This window comes from Lethenteron reissneri, chromosome 25 (genome assembly GCF_015708825.2).
Source record: "Lethenteron reissneri isolate LAM-NWPU_2019-01 chromosome 25, ASM1570882v1, whole genome shotgun sequence".
Taxonomy (NCBI): domain Eukaryota; kingdom Metazoa; phylum Chordata; class Hyperoartia; order Petromyzontiformes; family Petromyzontidae; genus Lethenteron; species Lethenteron reissneri.
In genome coordinates this window covers 6,386,473-6,400,279 of record NC_083803.1, presented here as the reverse complement: position 1 = coordinate 6,400,279, position 13,807 = coordinate 6,386,473, and the positions used below count along the sequence as shown (strand labels likewise).

The following is a 13,807-nucleotide window of genomic DNA, read 5'->3' as shown; positions in this document are numbered from 1 at the left end:
GAGCTGATACGATCGCTCCATCAGCTCGATGGACGTACTATCAGATGCGTTCCTTTCCCTGACTGCCACCTAAGGTGTAAAGTGTGATACAAAGTATCCCGGTGCAGAAAAAAAAAGATTCCTGTGATAAAATGTATAAATGCTTATGCCAACTGGTCATGAAAAATAATACATTCATAAATTGTTGTCATACTGCTTTGGCATTGTTGCAGAAGCACAAAAAAAATACTCGACACATCAGTGAATTTCACTGCCATAATGAGAGAAATCATACACAACAAAACATACTTGATGATTACATTTGGAATGTCTTCCAAATAAGCAAATCATTTCCCTCACTGTGTGAATATTAAATCGCTTTTAATTATGAAAACAAGTATGACATTCATAAAATTTATAAAGCATAAACATTTATATCTCGCTGCACACTATTGGGAACACAGTTTAGTGTACATTGATGGAATAGGCTCACTCATTACAACTCTAGGTTACAGAGGTGGGACAAAGTCATTGTTATGCAAGTCCAAGTCGAGTCTGAAGTCATCAAATTCATGACTCGAGTCTGACTCGAGTCCAAGTCACATGACTCGAGTCCACACCTCAGAGGTGGGACAAAGTCATTGTTATGCAAGTCCAAGTCGAGTCTGAAGTCATCAAATTCATGACTCGAGTCTGACTCGAGTCCAAGTCACATGACTCGAGTCCACACCTCAGAGGTGGGACAAAGTCATTGTTATGCAAGTCCAAGTCGAGTCTGAAGTCATCAAATTCATGACTCGAGTCTGACTCGAGTCCAAGTCACATGACTCGAGTCCACACCTCTGCTAGGTTATATACATTGAACAGTGTCATGTTAGAATATACACGTGTGTATATGCTTGCTTTGGCTGTTTCATCTTATAGGAGAAAATACTTGTGATATCAATACTTTTTATGACATATATTCCACTGATTTAGATTATTGTCAACATTTTAGTAAATATTTCTTCATCTACATCTCTTTGCTTTGTTTCACCATGTGTGTGTTTTATCACATCATATAAACTGAAATCAACAATATATTGAGAATAGGTTTTCCCATTTTTTCTGGCAACAAAAAGCTGTGTTGAGATGTTAAAACACCAAACTGAAACCTTTTACAAGGAATCATGTCTGCATTAACCACAATGATTGTGGTCAGAATGTAAACAAAAAAACATACTCTGATAAAATATGCATTGTCTTTGAAACTGATTGGTCCACACCAGAGACAGCATATGTTGCCAAAAAAAATGGGAAAACCTATTCTCATATTTTGGTACTGGCAAAGGAGGTCCCATGATGTAGCACCAATATATTCCCAATTGCCACTGGTCACACACACAAACAAGATGGTTACACGATAACATAACTGTGACATGAATAAGTATTATTACAAATGAATTGTTACTTCTAATGCACTCCTGCTATTTTAAATAGTGTCTGTAAATCTGCAATTCTCTCATTAATAGGAAACTGTGTTCTGTTTTATCTGGAAAAACAGATGCCAGCCACACAAGTTACACACAGTGCTTGCGTTCATAGTTTGTGTTGTCTTAACATTATACTTAGCCATTACCTCACTGTCAAATGTAAACTTATCCTGAATTGATTTTTCCATGTTTACCACGACAGTTGCTTGTTGTCTATTAATTATTTAAATGATTTAAAATTAAAAAAAACATTTCATGCTTTGAAATACATTTTCATAAATGTCTAAAAACATTCACATCTGTGTGAACTGTTACTGAATGTAGAAATAATTTCAATAAGTAACATTTTCGACGCTTATTCGTGCTTGTGTGTACATATATAAAGTGTATTAATTTGATTTAGCATATCTAAGAAATATTACAATCTCTGTTTATGTTTAATGTATTTCCTGAACAATGTCAGAGTAGTATTATTTAATAAAATGTGCATAATGCCTTGAGAGAATCTGCAGAGATGTCTCACTCGTGCCTGGTACCGCTGTATCATCTGTTTTATATCAACTTATTCACTTATTGCATGTACCCAAATTTGTTGTATTTTCAAAGGTCTTGTAACGTCTCCATGCTCAGATAAACGGGAGGGTGCTTTCCATCTCCACTGACAGGCCTGATCCAGTGGTGGATATTAAAAATTATTATGATGGGAGACCATTCTAACCAAACAACAACCATTGTTGAGTAGTAGTAGTAATGTAAAACCATTGTTGACTTCCCAAGCAAGAAGTTGCACTTGGTTTTATTGACCCGAGAGTTGTGTCGTGAGTGTGAATACTCTGACAAAGTACCACCTGACTGGATTGTGTCTTTGTGTCATTTCAATAATGGAGAGCCATTTAGTCACATACACTACTTTAATATGTGACACTGATCTTTTTTAAGCCAACAATTCTATCAGATGAGATAATACTGCATTGCGAAGGAGCTGCTGGGGCTGCTGTATTGCACCACTCGAGGGCTTTTCACAGCATTCCAACCTGAGAAACCACATTGGATGTGAATAATGCACTGCTTTTGCCTCGGCCAAGGCCCCATTCCACTTTCTGACAAGGGCAGTACATTATTAAACATACGATTAGTTCACAGAGAGGTTATTACAGATACCAGATGTATTACAGGGATTACTTTCAAAATGAAGTACAATTATTTCAAATACACCCCTATCCTTTTTTGGAACGTTATCAAACATCAATTTTCCTAAGTGACAGCTTAAATTATGAATTGCTCAAGATTCCACGGGAAGGTTTCCTGTCTAACACTGCCAACAGAACGATGGTGTTTCTCGGTGGTTAGCGTGCTTGCTGTGCATGCGCATTCCAAGTGCGAACAGCAGGAATTCAACGCGGCAGCCAAATTGAAGGCCTCATGCCGTCATTTTAATTTCCCCATTTGCAAATTGAGATCGTGCTCGTGGAGTTACTGGCAACTGAGGTAAACCTCAGTTCTACACAATACATAATAATCCGAAGCAGATCCCGTTAATCGCAATTTATAGTTCTACTTTAATGGTCGAGCAATATAAACTTTTTCATCAATCATATTACTCCTTGACCTCTTTTTACCACTTATGTAAGGGTGCGCCAGAAGGTAGCAATCACGAGGTGTGGTGGTATCAACGTATTTGCACTGATGATTTGACCTTGATAACAAATTGCCATCTTTATTTTAATGAAATATGGTATACAAACTTGACTTTCCTCATATTTCTCCAACAATTAAGGAAATACCAACCAATATTACGTGTTTATGTCAATTTAGTTTTTTTTTTTATCGTAACATTTTTCTTTTGCTGCATGAAGCTAGTCATTTATATATATTTGTTTAACTGCAAAACATCAGATGAAATACATTGCCCATCGTTGCCAAAGGCTGCTACAGTTTGGATTTGGCTGTTACTCTGCAACACCAATTTTTACATGGCATATGCCCTGACAGGCAGTCTGTTCTCTGTCCAGCCTATTGCAACTTTAAATCATTCTGGTTTTTAAATCTAATTTGGTCATGAAAAAATAAATCCTTTCCATCATGTATAATTGCCCTCACATCTTCCTTGAACATCTCCCATTGATTCACGTTTAATATTTCAGCATTGCCATGGACTCACTTTTAACATGTTTTTTCCCAAAAAAAAAATATTTTCCCCCAAAACTGAAAATGCCTGTGACCAGAGCAGTGCGAAGTTATGGGGCATTTGAGCTCTCTGGGAGCTCCTAGTGAGGGAACACAAATTGAGTTTTCTGCCTTATTTATGGCAGCAGTGACTTCGTTTCTGAGAGAGTTTATTTAAATGTTTAAATGTGGGAATGCTTTAAGAGATTACTCGTAATGTTTTTTGTGCGTGAGTGCAGGCACGTGTGTGTGTGTGTGTGTGAATGTTATATGCCGCACATTTCAAAGCGTTAATATGCAAATAGTTACGTTTATACATTTACCTTTCATCGCTACATTACATGTATCGACATACTGACTGAGATTATATTACACGATCTAGAGTTCACTGTACATACATACATCCATACTGTTCACAATTTTAAGGAAATATTTACGTTTCGAAATTGCAAGTGCATACTTATTTGTGTGGGAGGTGTGCGTGCAGTGCGACTACATGTTTGTGGCAAATGAGGCCACGATTATTGTCAGTCTGCTCGTGTACCCCCCAGCGACTCCCTGTCTGACCTGCTAGCAATCACTCACGCACAGGAGTGCTAAGTAGGATTTTCTTGTGCAGAACGGTGGAACGCCCATGTTGTTCCCATTACCGTTGTTTACTGTTTGGTATGTTGACATTACAAAATATACTTCAGAGCTAACCTTGCGTGTGCATGTCCATGAGCCGCGGCTTAACTAGATAATGTAAGTTAAGCTCAGACCGAGCTGACATGATTGATATTGTGTGTGGTTTAATATCCCTCGATAATTGTCTTTCAATCCTGTTATGGCAATGTATATTTAATAGTGCCTTGAGTTTGCTTTATCATGTCTTATTTTTTTACACTTTTATTTTATTCTAGTTTCCACTGTGCTTTCCAACATGTGTTGGAGAACAATTTTTACACGAATTATATTTTTGAGTGCTGGAAGCCTAACTCATGAACAGACAAATACTTGTGTCAATTTTATTAATTCGTGGATAATCTATTATATCTGCAGCCCGTAAATGTCGCAAATTTAGTCTTAACCCTTGTTTAATGAGCCGTGATGATCCTCTCTCAGTAGCCACGTGGGTGGCATCATTGCCACGGTGGCTAAAATAGACAAGTCCGGGAGCTTTTACCCCCTGTAGATCTTATTATTCTTTCCGGATACTCCAATTGCCCTACTTGGCTATTAAATTACATGGTCAATACCCTTGCCAAATTGCCTCCTTTAGTTTGATCTTCTCATGTTTGTGTGCTTCCCTGCTGTGCTAAGCCATTTATTTATCAATTATAGACAAGACATGCAGGAGCAGTTAGAGATTGCATGAACACATCCTGAGTAAAATGTCGTGATTTTGACTTACATATTTACATAATATGTAAAATCAGCATTCCGTCTTTTAATGCTTTTTACTTCAGGCTTTGTTCATGGACTGTGTTGCTTGGAAGAGGTTCAAGGTTTGGGAGTATGAGTTTTCGGGTTGTGATCTTTAAATTATGGAGAAGATAGCAGAATATAAAAACATGTTTTCACTCTTGGGAACATTACTTTGACAGTTTTAGCGTTCTCCTGACACATTAATCTCCAACGTGTGCCTTCCCACGTAAGATGTGCTGCTCTAGACTCGATGAAACATTACCTAAATAATCTTTAAAATTGTCCTAAATAATCTTTAAAGGCATATTTTGACAACAATGTGAGCTGGCTATTCATTTCATTGTTGTTATTCCTTAATACATGGCGGAGTGCTGCCATAACAGTTTGCACTCCATTTTATGATTCCGGTTACCCACGTTTGATTCGCACAGATGGCTAACATCAGTTGTGAGTATCTTCACCGGTCCTGGCTGCCACCTTCATCAATGTGCATTGACTAGAGTGGTAAAGCATGCTCAAACTATTCCATGACCAACTTTTTAATCAGTGTATTGACAAAGAGCTGTAAATTCCTCTTATTATTACATGTACTACCTTGGTACATGTAGTTTTTTTTAAAGATACATCATCTTGCAGACCTGTCATTCGCATAATTAAATTCCCCATCCTATTCATATTTCCAGTTTTGAAATGAACATTATCAATATCATTGGTGTATGTTGTCCTTTTAGGAATCATGCTCAGGGTTTCTTCAAACTTCATGTGTCCATCGGTGATTCGTTCAGCGTCTTCATGAAGTGGCACATCGCCTAATTAAAAAAAAAACATTATATGCATTTATGATCCGGAATATTTCTGGACTTGTTTACATTCTGACTTGTTCATGCGTGTAACATTGTTGTCGCTAACTTGAATTATCTTTGCCTTGTTGTTTTTCTGCAGAATGAAGCCTTTCACATATATACCCAGTACTGTATGAACTATCCAAAGTAAGCATACATGTTCCTTTATTTATAATATTATCTGTTTTTTTCGTGAATTCCAGTTATCACTATGGCAGGGTGGTATAATGGATTTAAAATGTTATGAATAAAATAACTTCTATGGCAATACACTAAAATAGTTGGCCCAAATAACCCGATCTTAAATATCATTCTTGAGTATGCAAATTTGTCTAAGTTTTATTATTATTATTTTATATCCATAAAGCTGTTATGAAGTGCTTAAACTAGTTGTTTACAATCATCATGGATACAGAGCAGTAAATTAAAAGTTACGTTCATTATTCGTAAACACAAACATGACAAGGGAATGCTTTTTTCCGTACCATGAATACGTTAACAAAAATAAAAAATTCGATGAAGATGCTAAGACGATGAATGTGGGTTATTTTTGCTGCTATAAATTTCCACGTGATAAGCCACTTCGTTGAGAAATAATTTGTGGCCGCATCACTTCTGAAAAAGAAGCTATTCGCTGAGTTGGCTTTACCTGGTGAAATAAACATAGATTTTTTTTATTATTATTTTTACTGATTTGTTTACGATTCCTATACCTTGCCCTCCTTTTGTGTTTTAATATTGTTTGTTCTTGTAACTTTCTGACCCCGTGCCCCAACTGGGTATCTGTGAAAAAGATCCTGATTCTGTGTTGTGGTGCCCTGCAGTGCCATAGACGTGCTGAACGAGTGCGCACGCAGCGCCGTTATGACCCGGTTCTTCGGGGAGGTGCAAGCGTCGCTGAAGCACTCGCTGCCGCTCGGGTGCTACCTGCTGAAGCCCGTGCAGCGCATCCTTAAATACCACTTGCTGCTGCGAGTGAGTCATGCCCACGTGCACAGGGCCTCTCATAGCCATTGTCGGACTCCACGTGCTTATTTTATCAATGTCATCAACTTAGATTGTTAGTTCAAATGTTTCCTCAAAGCTCGCACTGAGCTTGATGAATGCTGTAAATGGGTGGGTGCCATTGTGTTAATGGTCAGCTCACTAAACATGAAATCCAGAGGTTTCCGGAGTGGCAGTTGAAACAATGGTACAATTTTCTAAATTTCCCCTGCCTCTGTCCACCCAGGAGTATAATTGGGTAATCCACAGTTAGTTGATCAGCAGGCCCCTTTGACCTCTGGTTGGTGTGGAGGAGCAGGCCTAAATATTATCTTAGAAACGGTTCTCTCGAGAGCTCTTGGAGGCCCTTCCCACCAGCAGTGGCATGAGCAAGCAAAATTGCAGGGCGGCACCTTTAAGTCTACCTTTACCTTTGTGGCTGCAGGAAATAGCGAACCACTACGAGGGCCTTGCGGAGGGCATGGAGGTCATCGAGGAGGCCACAGCCACCATGACCAGCGTGGCGTGGCACATCAACGACATCAAGCGCAAGCACGAGCACGCCGCCCGCGTTCAGGTCTGTGCCGCTTGACAATGACTCGCTTCAGCGGTCACGTGGGGAGTCCCGCCGAACTCATGTGAACGTACACGTACAGCCCCTTTTATCAATGGCTTGCTGAATGACGGCCTTCCCATACACCCCTGTCAGTGCGAGCATAGTTGTTAGAGCATGGGTACAGGGCAACAATGGGGTTCTCTGCTGACTGCATAGTCCTGCATTAAACTGAACAATATACTAGGCGATGTATTATGCCAATGGTACGAGTGGTTCTTCTTTATTGTGGCACTGCCTTGATGTGGCGAAAAGGTTTGAGAGACTTTAAGACCTGAGTGTTTGTACTAGATCGGGGCACCCAACACCAGATATGTACTCGGCGAGAGGCAAGGCAACATTACGCTGTCTTCACCAACCCGCACTGAAGTATGGTCAGACAGGCCCCATGACCGATGAAAGCATGAGGAAGCCTTTATTCAGCAGTGGGTAGACAATTACTGATAATGATGATTATTATAATACTGCACAGGACGTGGAATTTGGGAATTGCCAAGCATGCACATTCATGTTATTTACTGAAAGCTGCTTTCAATTAATTTGCTGCTCGTTCAAAGTTACGTCTTATCATTGATGGTTTCGTTAGATGGCAAAGGAAAATCTTCCATGAGTTCACGAGCAGATTCATTTCACCAAAGCATTCGAGTGATTGTTTCGTGTGTCTTGGCCTTAGCGAGTTGCTGATTTGTAATGTATGTTTGCTGCCTTTCTGGGTATCATGTGAGTTGTGGATTTCAGTTACAGTAATTACAATTTACAGCTTGGATTTTTGTGTGTGTGTGCAATAAGTACCAATACATCCTGTTAAATGAAACTCTGCCTTCCACAAAACAAGACAAATGGCTCAGATTTGAACTGCAAACTAAAAAAAATGTTACAGAGCCCTAATGCATCAGGGACCAAATAGAGCTGGAATTTCTGGCATGCGGTCTGCTTAGAAAAACTGAAAAGCACAGCTGTTTTTAATGCCATTTTGTCGCAAGTGAATGTTGGGTTTTTTTTATGATAAACTCAATTACTGCAGAGTAATGTCAATCTACGGTGACCAAACAGAACAGAGAGGCACTTATATTTTATATTATGCACAGTTTCAATATATTCAATTTCAAATGTAAATAATATATCACCGGTGTCAAAATATTTTGCCAAAATATTTTTGAAGGCCTATCGAGCAGTAGGTGGAGTGGTGGTACGGTGGTACAGTGGTTGGCACGCTAACTCAGCAGCCCCAGTTCAATGCTCAGCCACAGCTCACATCTATTCTGTCATTCTTCTCTCATCACATTTGCCATCTTCGTAACTCATTCCACGACATCCATCCACCCTGCCCTCGGTCTCCCTCTCCTCCTCCTGTCCTACACCAGTGTCATCTCCATGGCCAATCTAATCCACCTTCTTTGTGTCTTCTCAACACGTGCCCAAGCATCTAGGTCTTGCCTCTCTTACCTTCTCAACAACGTAATTAACCCCCGCTAAGGCTCCAAACCTGTTCATTCCACCTCCGACCTATTAGCTGAAATGGTTTATGTAGATTCGGCCAACAAAAAAGCCACATTATTTGAAACATGCATAGTTCCATAGGACAAGCAGCTGTAAAGCCCAATTACCAAACGTACTTTCAAAAGTAATCAGGGGAGTACGATGGGAATGCATGACTTGTACCGTTGCGACCGCCGCGCGGGTTGCAGGAGATACAGGCGCAGCTGGTGCAGTGGCAGGGCCCGGAGCTGTGCCGCTACGGCGAGCTGGTCCTGGAGGGCACGTTCCGTGTGCACCGTGCACGGCACGAGCGTTCCCTCTTCCTCTTCCACTGCATCCTCCTGCTCACCAAGAGACGCGACGACACTTACGCCTACAAGGCACATATCCTGGTGAGCAGCCCGGTGTGCGAGTCGCACAGGAAGGAGCAAACGGGCACAGGGGGATAAGCCTAGGGGTCGGCGAAGGAGAAACCACAGGCCAATCCAACGAGTCCAAGGCTAAGGATATTTTGTAACGATGTCATTTGAAATTAATGGGAAATCTTGTACAGCATTTAACAAAGCAGAACACGGAAGGCAACCTCTTAATCTCCTGACAAAAAAATAATAAATGCAGTGCTGTAACATCTGAATAACAGCACACCCCTTGGGAGAAGGCCCAGCTGTGCTTATATACCAAAGTATGCGTTGCATCTGAAGTTACCCCTAACTTTCTCCCTATCGGTGTGATGTAACGATGCGTTGCTTATATTAGAACTGTGCTTATAATCGACTTCCCCCTCTATTTATGAAGTGATCTTGGTTAACACTTAGCCGATTTTTTTTTTTTGCGGTTATGCAAATGTTGCTTGGAGTGAGGTCTTTGTTTGGCAAAGTGTTGATGTTCACACATCCTCTATGGTCCCTCAGTGCTCAAACCTCATGCTTGTGGAACACGTTCCCAAGGAGCCTCTCAGCTTCAGCGTCCGCCACTTCAAAAACAGCAAGATTCAGCACACAGTGCAGGTTGGCTCAGCATCCTTCATCTCCGATGCATTCCTCGTGCTCTTTTAAGAGCCATGATCTCACTTTGCAGACGGCTATTATGCATCACTGCGTATGCTTTTATGATAGCATCACAAGTACGATTTGGTCTTAACGTCTGTGTATCTACGGTTGTAATCGTGTTTTGAGTTTCAACTAATTACATGTGTGTTTGGCTGTGGGTTTGCGTGAAGAATTTGAATTTTGTTTGCTTAGCAAGTTGTTCACAATCTTGAGAAATTGCTTGCAAATGTGACCTCCTCCATTCGCATTGCGCCAACACGCAAACGGCCGGTCACAAATGCCGAGGGGTAGAGCCGTCCCGTGAAACACTGCCTCCTGGGAGGAGACCGCTGAGAGATGGATTGCCTCTCGGGTTCAGGAAGTAATAAACGCTCGGAACAGCAGGGGTGGCCGATGCCAGCCAAAATCTGAGGTCATTTCCCTCCAGGGATCAAGAATCTTCTGACTGGTTGATATTGTGCAGACACCTTGCCTTTAGGTGCGTAGATGTGTAATATCACGTGGATGGGTTAGGTTGAACTGTAATCTGATCGAGTGACCGGTATTGACCAATCAGCTCTTGATAGCTTCATAGTACATTCGATACGTACACAAGTCATATTTCAGTAATGGAAGCTGAAATATCTTCACATTAAATTTTTCATGAATGTTAATTAATATAGCATATGCGCGCGTGTGTGTGTATTGTATATTATTATCAAGCAATACAGAATTACATTGGTTCTCACAACACGATCTTTCTGCCAAAGTTAACTTGTGATGTCTACATTGGGCCGTCAAACTAAATGTTTCCTTTTTGGTTAATAAATCACAAAGTTGCTATAACTTATGCATTTTATTGCTCTGGTTTTTTACTTTTAACATGCTGAAATTTCCACAACTCATTAGAGGAAAACATTAATATCAACTTTTTGGCTGAGATACTTTCTCCACGTTCACAAATGGAAATTACAAAGTATCCTCGTGTTTTCCTTATTCTCGGTTCTATGCGGCTTGACATGTGCCCAAACCGTTTCATGACAAGTTACACCCAGGGCATCATTTCTCAAGCAATATTTTCGGGGTCACTCGTGGACTGAAATAGGCACGTGACTAACAGCCAAAGCCATTGCAATACTTATACTGGATGCAGTATGCCAGGTGCAAAACTTATGTTTGGGGTCTTCGACCCAGACAGACCCAGCTTAAACTAAGCCCTGGGTACACCCCGATCATGGTGTGTCTGTGAACTTTAATATTGTTATTTCAGGCACGCTCCTTTGATGAAAAGAGGCTCTGGATCCACGAATTGAAACGGCTCATCCTAGAGAATCACCCAGGAAAAATCCCACTCAAGGTGACCGCTGCTGCTGTTGAAACGCTCAGCCTGCACGTATTCTCATAACTGACCCGGCACGTCATTGTCTGATGTAAAAGGAACAATGCACTGTCAGACTTTAACCAGACCTCTTCTTTCCCTCACGTACGTAAATCTTTCACGCTGAGCCATACACTCACTAGTTTTATTTCATTTTAAACACAACCTCTTGCTCTTAAACGTTTGAGGTTTCGTTCCGTCAGCCCATTTCTCACGTCGGCATGAGAGGCCACCGCTAAAGTCTAATGGTAACAAGTACCAGGCATCGGGGATGACGTGGCGGCACATGTTGAGTATTGCTTGGCCTGTGAAGTGGCCTGTCGAACTTACTCACCGGATTCCTTCCACACAAAGAGTGAGGTGATGGCTAACTGACTCATGGATTGAGCAGTCTACAGTGGCCTATGAGTGGCATATGGCGGTTATGATGAGTGTAGCATGAGTCATGTTACGTGCCTCCTATTAGCATGGTTGGCTAGGTATTGTGCGAAAGAAGTTTAACATACACACGGTGCTAAAAAACGCTTCCCCCTTCTGTTTGTTGACCATGACTGCATGATAATAATCGATATTGCTGCATCATACTTTGGCAGCATATTCATCTCAAATGCAGGTCTAACATTTTTAGACTAAACTTTTAAGTATTTGGAATGTAAGTACTTGTTAAAATGCAACATATATATTGCAATTGTGACCTAATTTTATATACAATGTACATGATTATCATATAATTATTTTCATTATCCTTTCACAACACTGTTAATTATGATTGTCTTGTATAGGGTGTCATGAGAATGCTCTGATATTTCTATGCATTATACGTTATAATAATTATTCTATGAAGAATATTCAGCCGCACTCAATAACACATAACATAGTGTCATATGACATATTTATACATCTTTAACTACGATATTTGTGCTAAAATAATGAGATATTTCATGGACGAGTAAGAATAAGCCTATTTTATTAAGCCTTTTTAAAAATATATTTCGTGTGAATTATGAGGGAGCCATATATTGGAGGTTATCTGTGATCACTGAGGAATGCAGAGATGAAATGAAAGATGAGGTTCTTTTCGTTGGTGTTTATATCTGCAGTATTCTCTTTGATAGTCTCTCAAATCAGTCACGTGCGTATGTTGAACTTCTTTCGCACCGTACATATGTATTGTACAGTATGTTGAACTTCTCACCATACGTAGCCGACCGTGCTAATCTGAGATGCAGGGGAAAGACAACAAATTTAACACAAAAAACTGTTCTATAGAAATCTAGATACTTTAAAAGTGCATAGCTCCAGTGGCTTTCTAATATCGGAAGGAAGGGCATTCCAGATGGCCGCAGAAGCACACCTGAAAGCGTGCAATGCAGTGACCATCTTTATTCGATGGTTAGCCATCTCTCCTGTCAACATATTGTCTGATATCTAATGCATAGGAAAACATTCTAAATTATATCTGTAATAAAAATTTCACGAGTTTGGTAAAAAAAAAATGTCTATATAATAAAATGTGTATTTATAAACTGCCTATAATATTAAATACTGTTTTTTATTGCTGTGATGTTTAACCATTGATGGGTGTATTTATCAGAGATGGTCATTGGAGCTGGCATTATTTTCAAAAACTTTTTTTTGTCAGCGGAGAAGCGGAGTTAGTGTGAGCGAAATTGTCACGAATGAGTAAAACTACGTGATCGTGGAGGAGTGTGGCCTGCTAGGGCATCTCACATTGTCAGGTCACGTCACATTTGTTTTTCCTTCATTTCAAGGAAATTGTAGATCACAAAATTGCTTTAATTTGCCCTTTGTAGTCTCCACTGTGGGCCCACCAGATTTCAGAATACTTTTAAGCCAGCATTTATGTTTGTTTTTGTAAAATTTATGTAATCATTGATGCAAATCTCTTTGCTTTGTAGGCCAAACAAGCCATCTTAGAGATGGACGCTTTCCGTAAGTACAGTGTCGTGTTCGATAATGTGTCCGTTCAAACACAATCATCATTTGTACCTAGAATATAGTATTTCATGTTTTCATATTTGACTTCAAGTTTTAACTATGTTTTTGCGCCTCCAGATCTGCAGAGCAGGGCATGATACCATGATACACTATATAAATAATAAATGGCAATAGTGACGATGATGAAATATTATATGACTTTTAAAGTAGAACAGTCACTTCTACAGATGCTTAAAGAGCGTAAATATCCAGTTACGTAGCTTTAAGTGATTTACTTTATCAGAAAAATCGATGTGGGATCTTTTTCTTTGAATAATACATATACAGCCAACTTTAGATATCCACTGCTGGATGAAAATCTCCCTGCACCACGCAAATTGCAGGTGTGATTTGCTATACTTCACCACGCTGGTTAGTACGGCTTGGTGAAGACAATTGAATAGTTTCCGACGTAATACACTATGGTCAAACAAAAGACAGGGGCGTAATTTGTTTTATTA

The 13,807-nt window shown here is 40.0% G+C and overlaps 1 protein-coding gene across 1 annotated transcript in view; it reads left to right on the top strand.

Annotated features, from left to right (window-relative positions):
• The window catches only part of LOC133346890 (uncharacterized), a 77,169-nt gene that overhangs the window by 51,444 nt on the left and 11,918 nt on the right, over nucleotides 1-13,807 (top strand). The window contains 8 exon segments of the mRNA XM_061558718.1: nucleotides 5,756-5,796; nucleotides 5,967-6,013; nucleotides 6,691-6,841; nucleotides 7,296-7,427; nucleotides 9,152-9,334; nucleotides 9,854-9,949; nucleotides 11,241-11,327; nucleotides 13,268-13,301. Of these exon segments, the coding sequence (XP_061414702.1) occupies nucleotides 5,756-5,796; nucleotides 5,967-6,013; nucleotides 6,691-6,841; nucleotides 7,296-7,427; nucleotides 9,152-9,334; nucleotides 9,854-9,949; nucleotides 11,241-11,327; nucleotides 13,268-13,301 (771 nt within the window).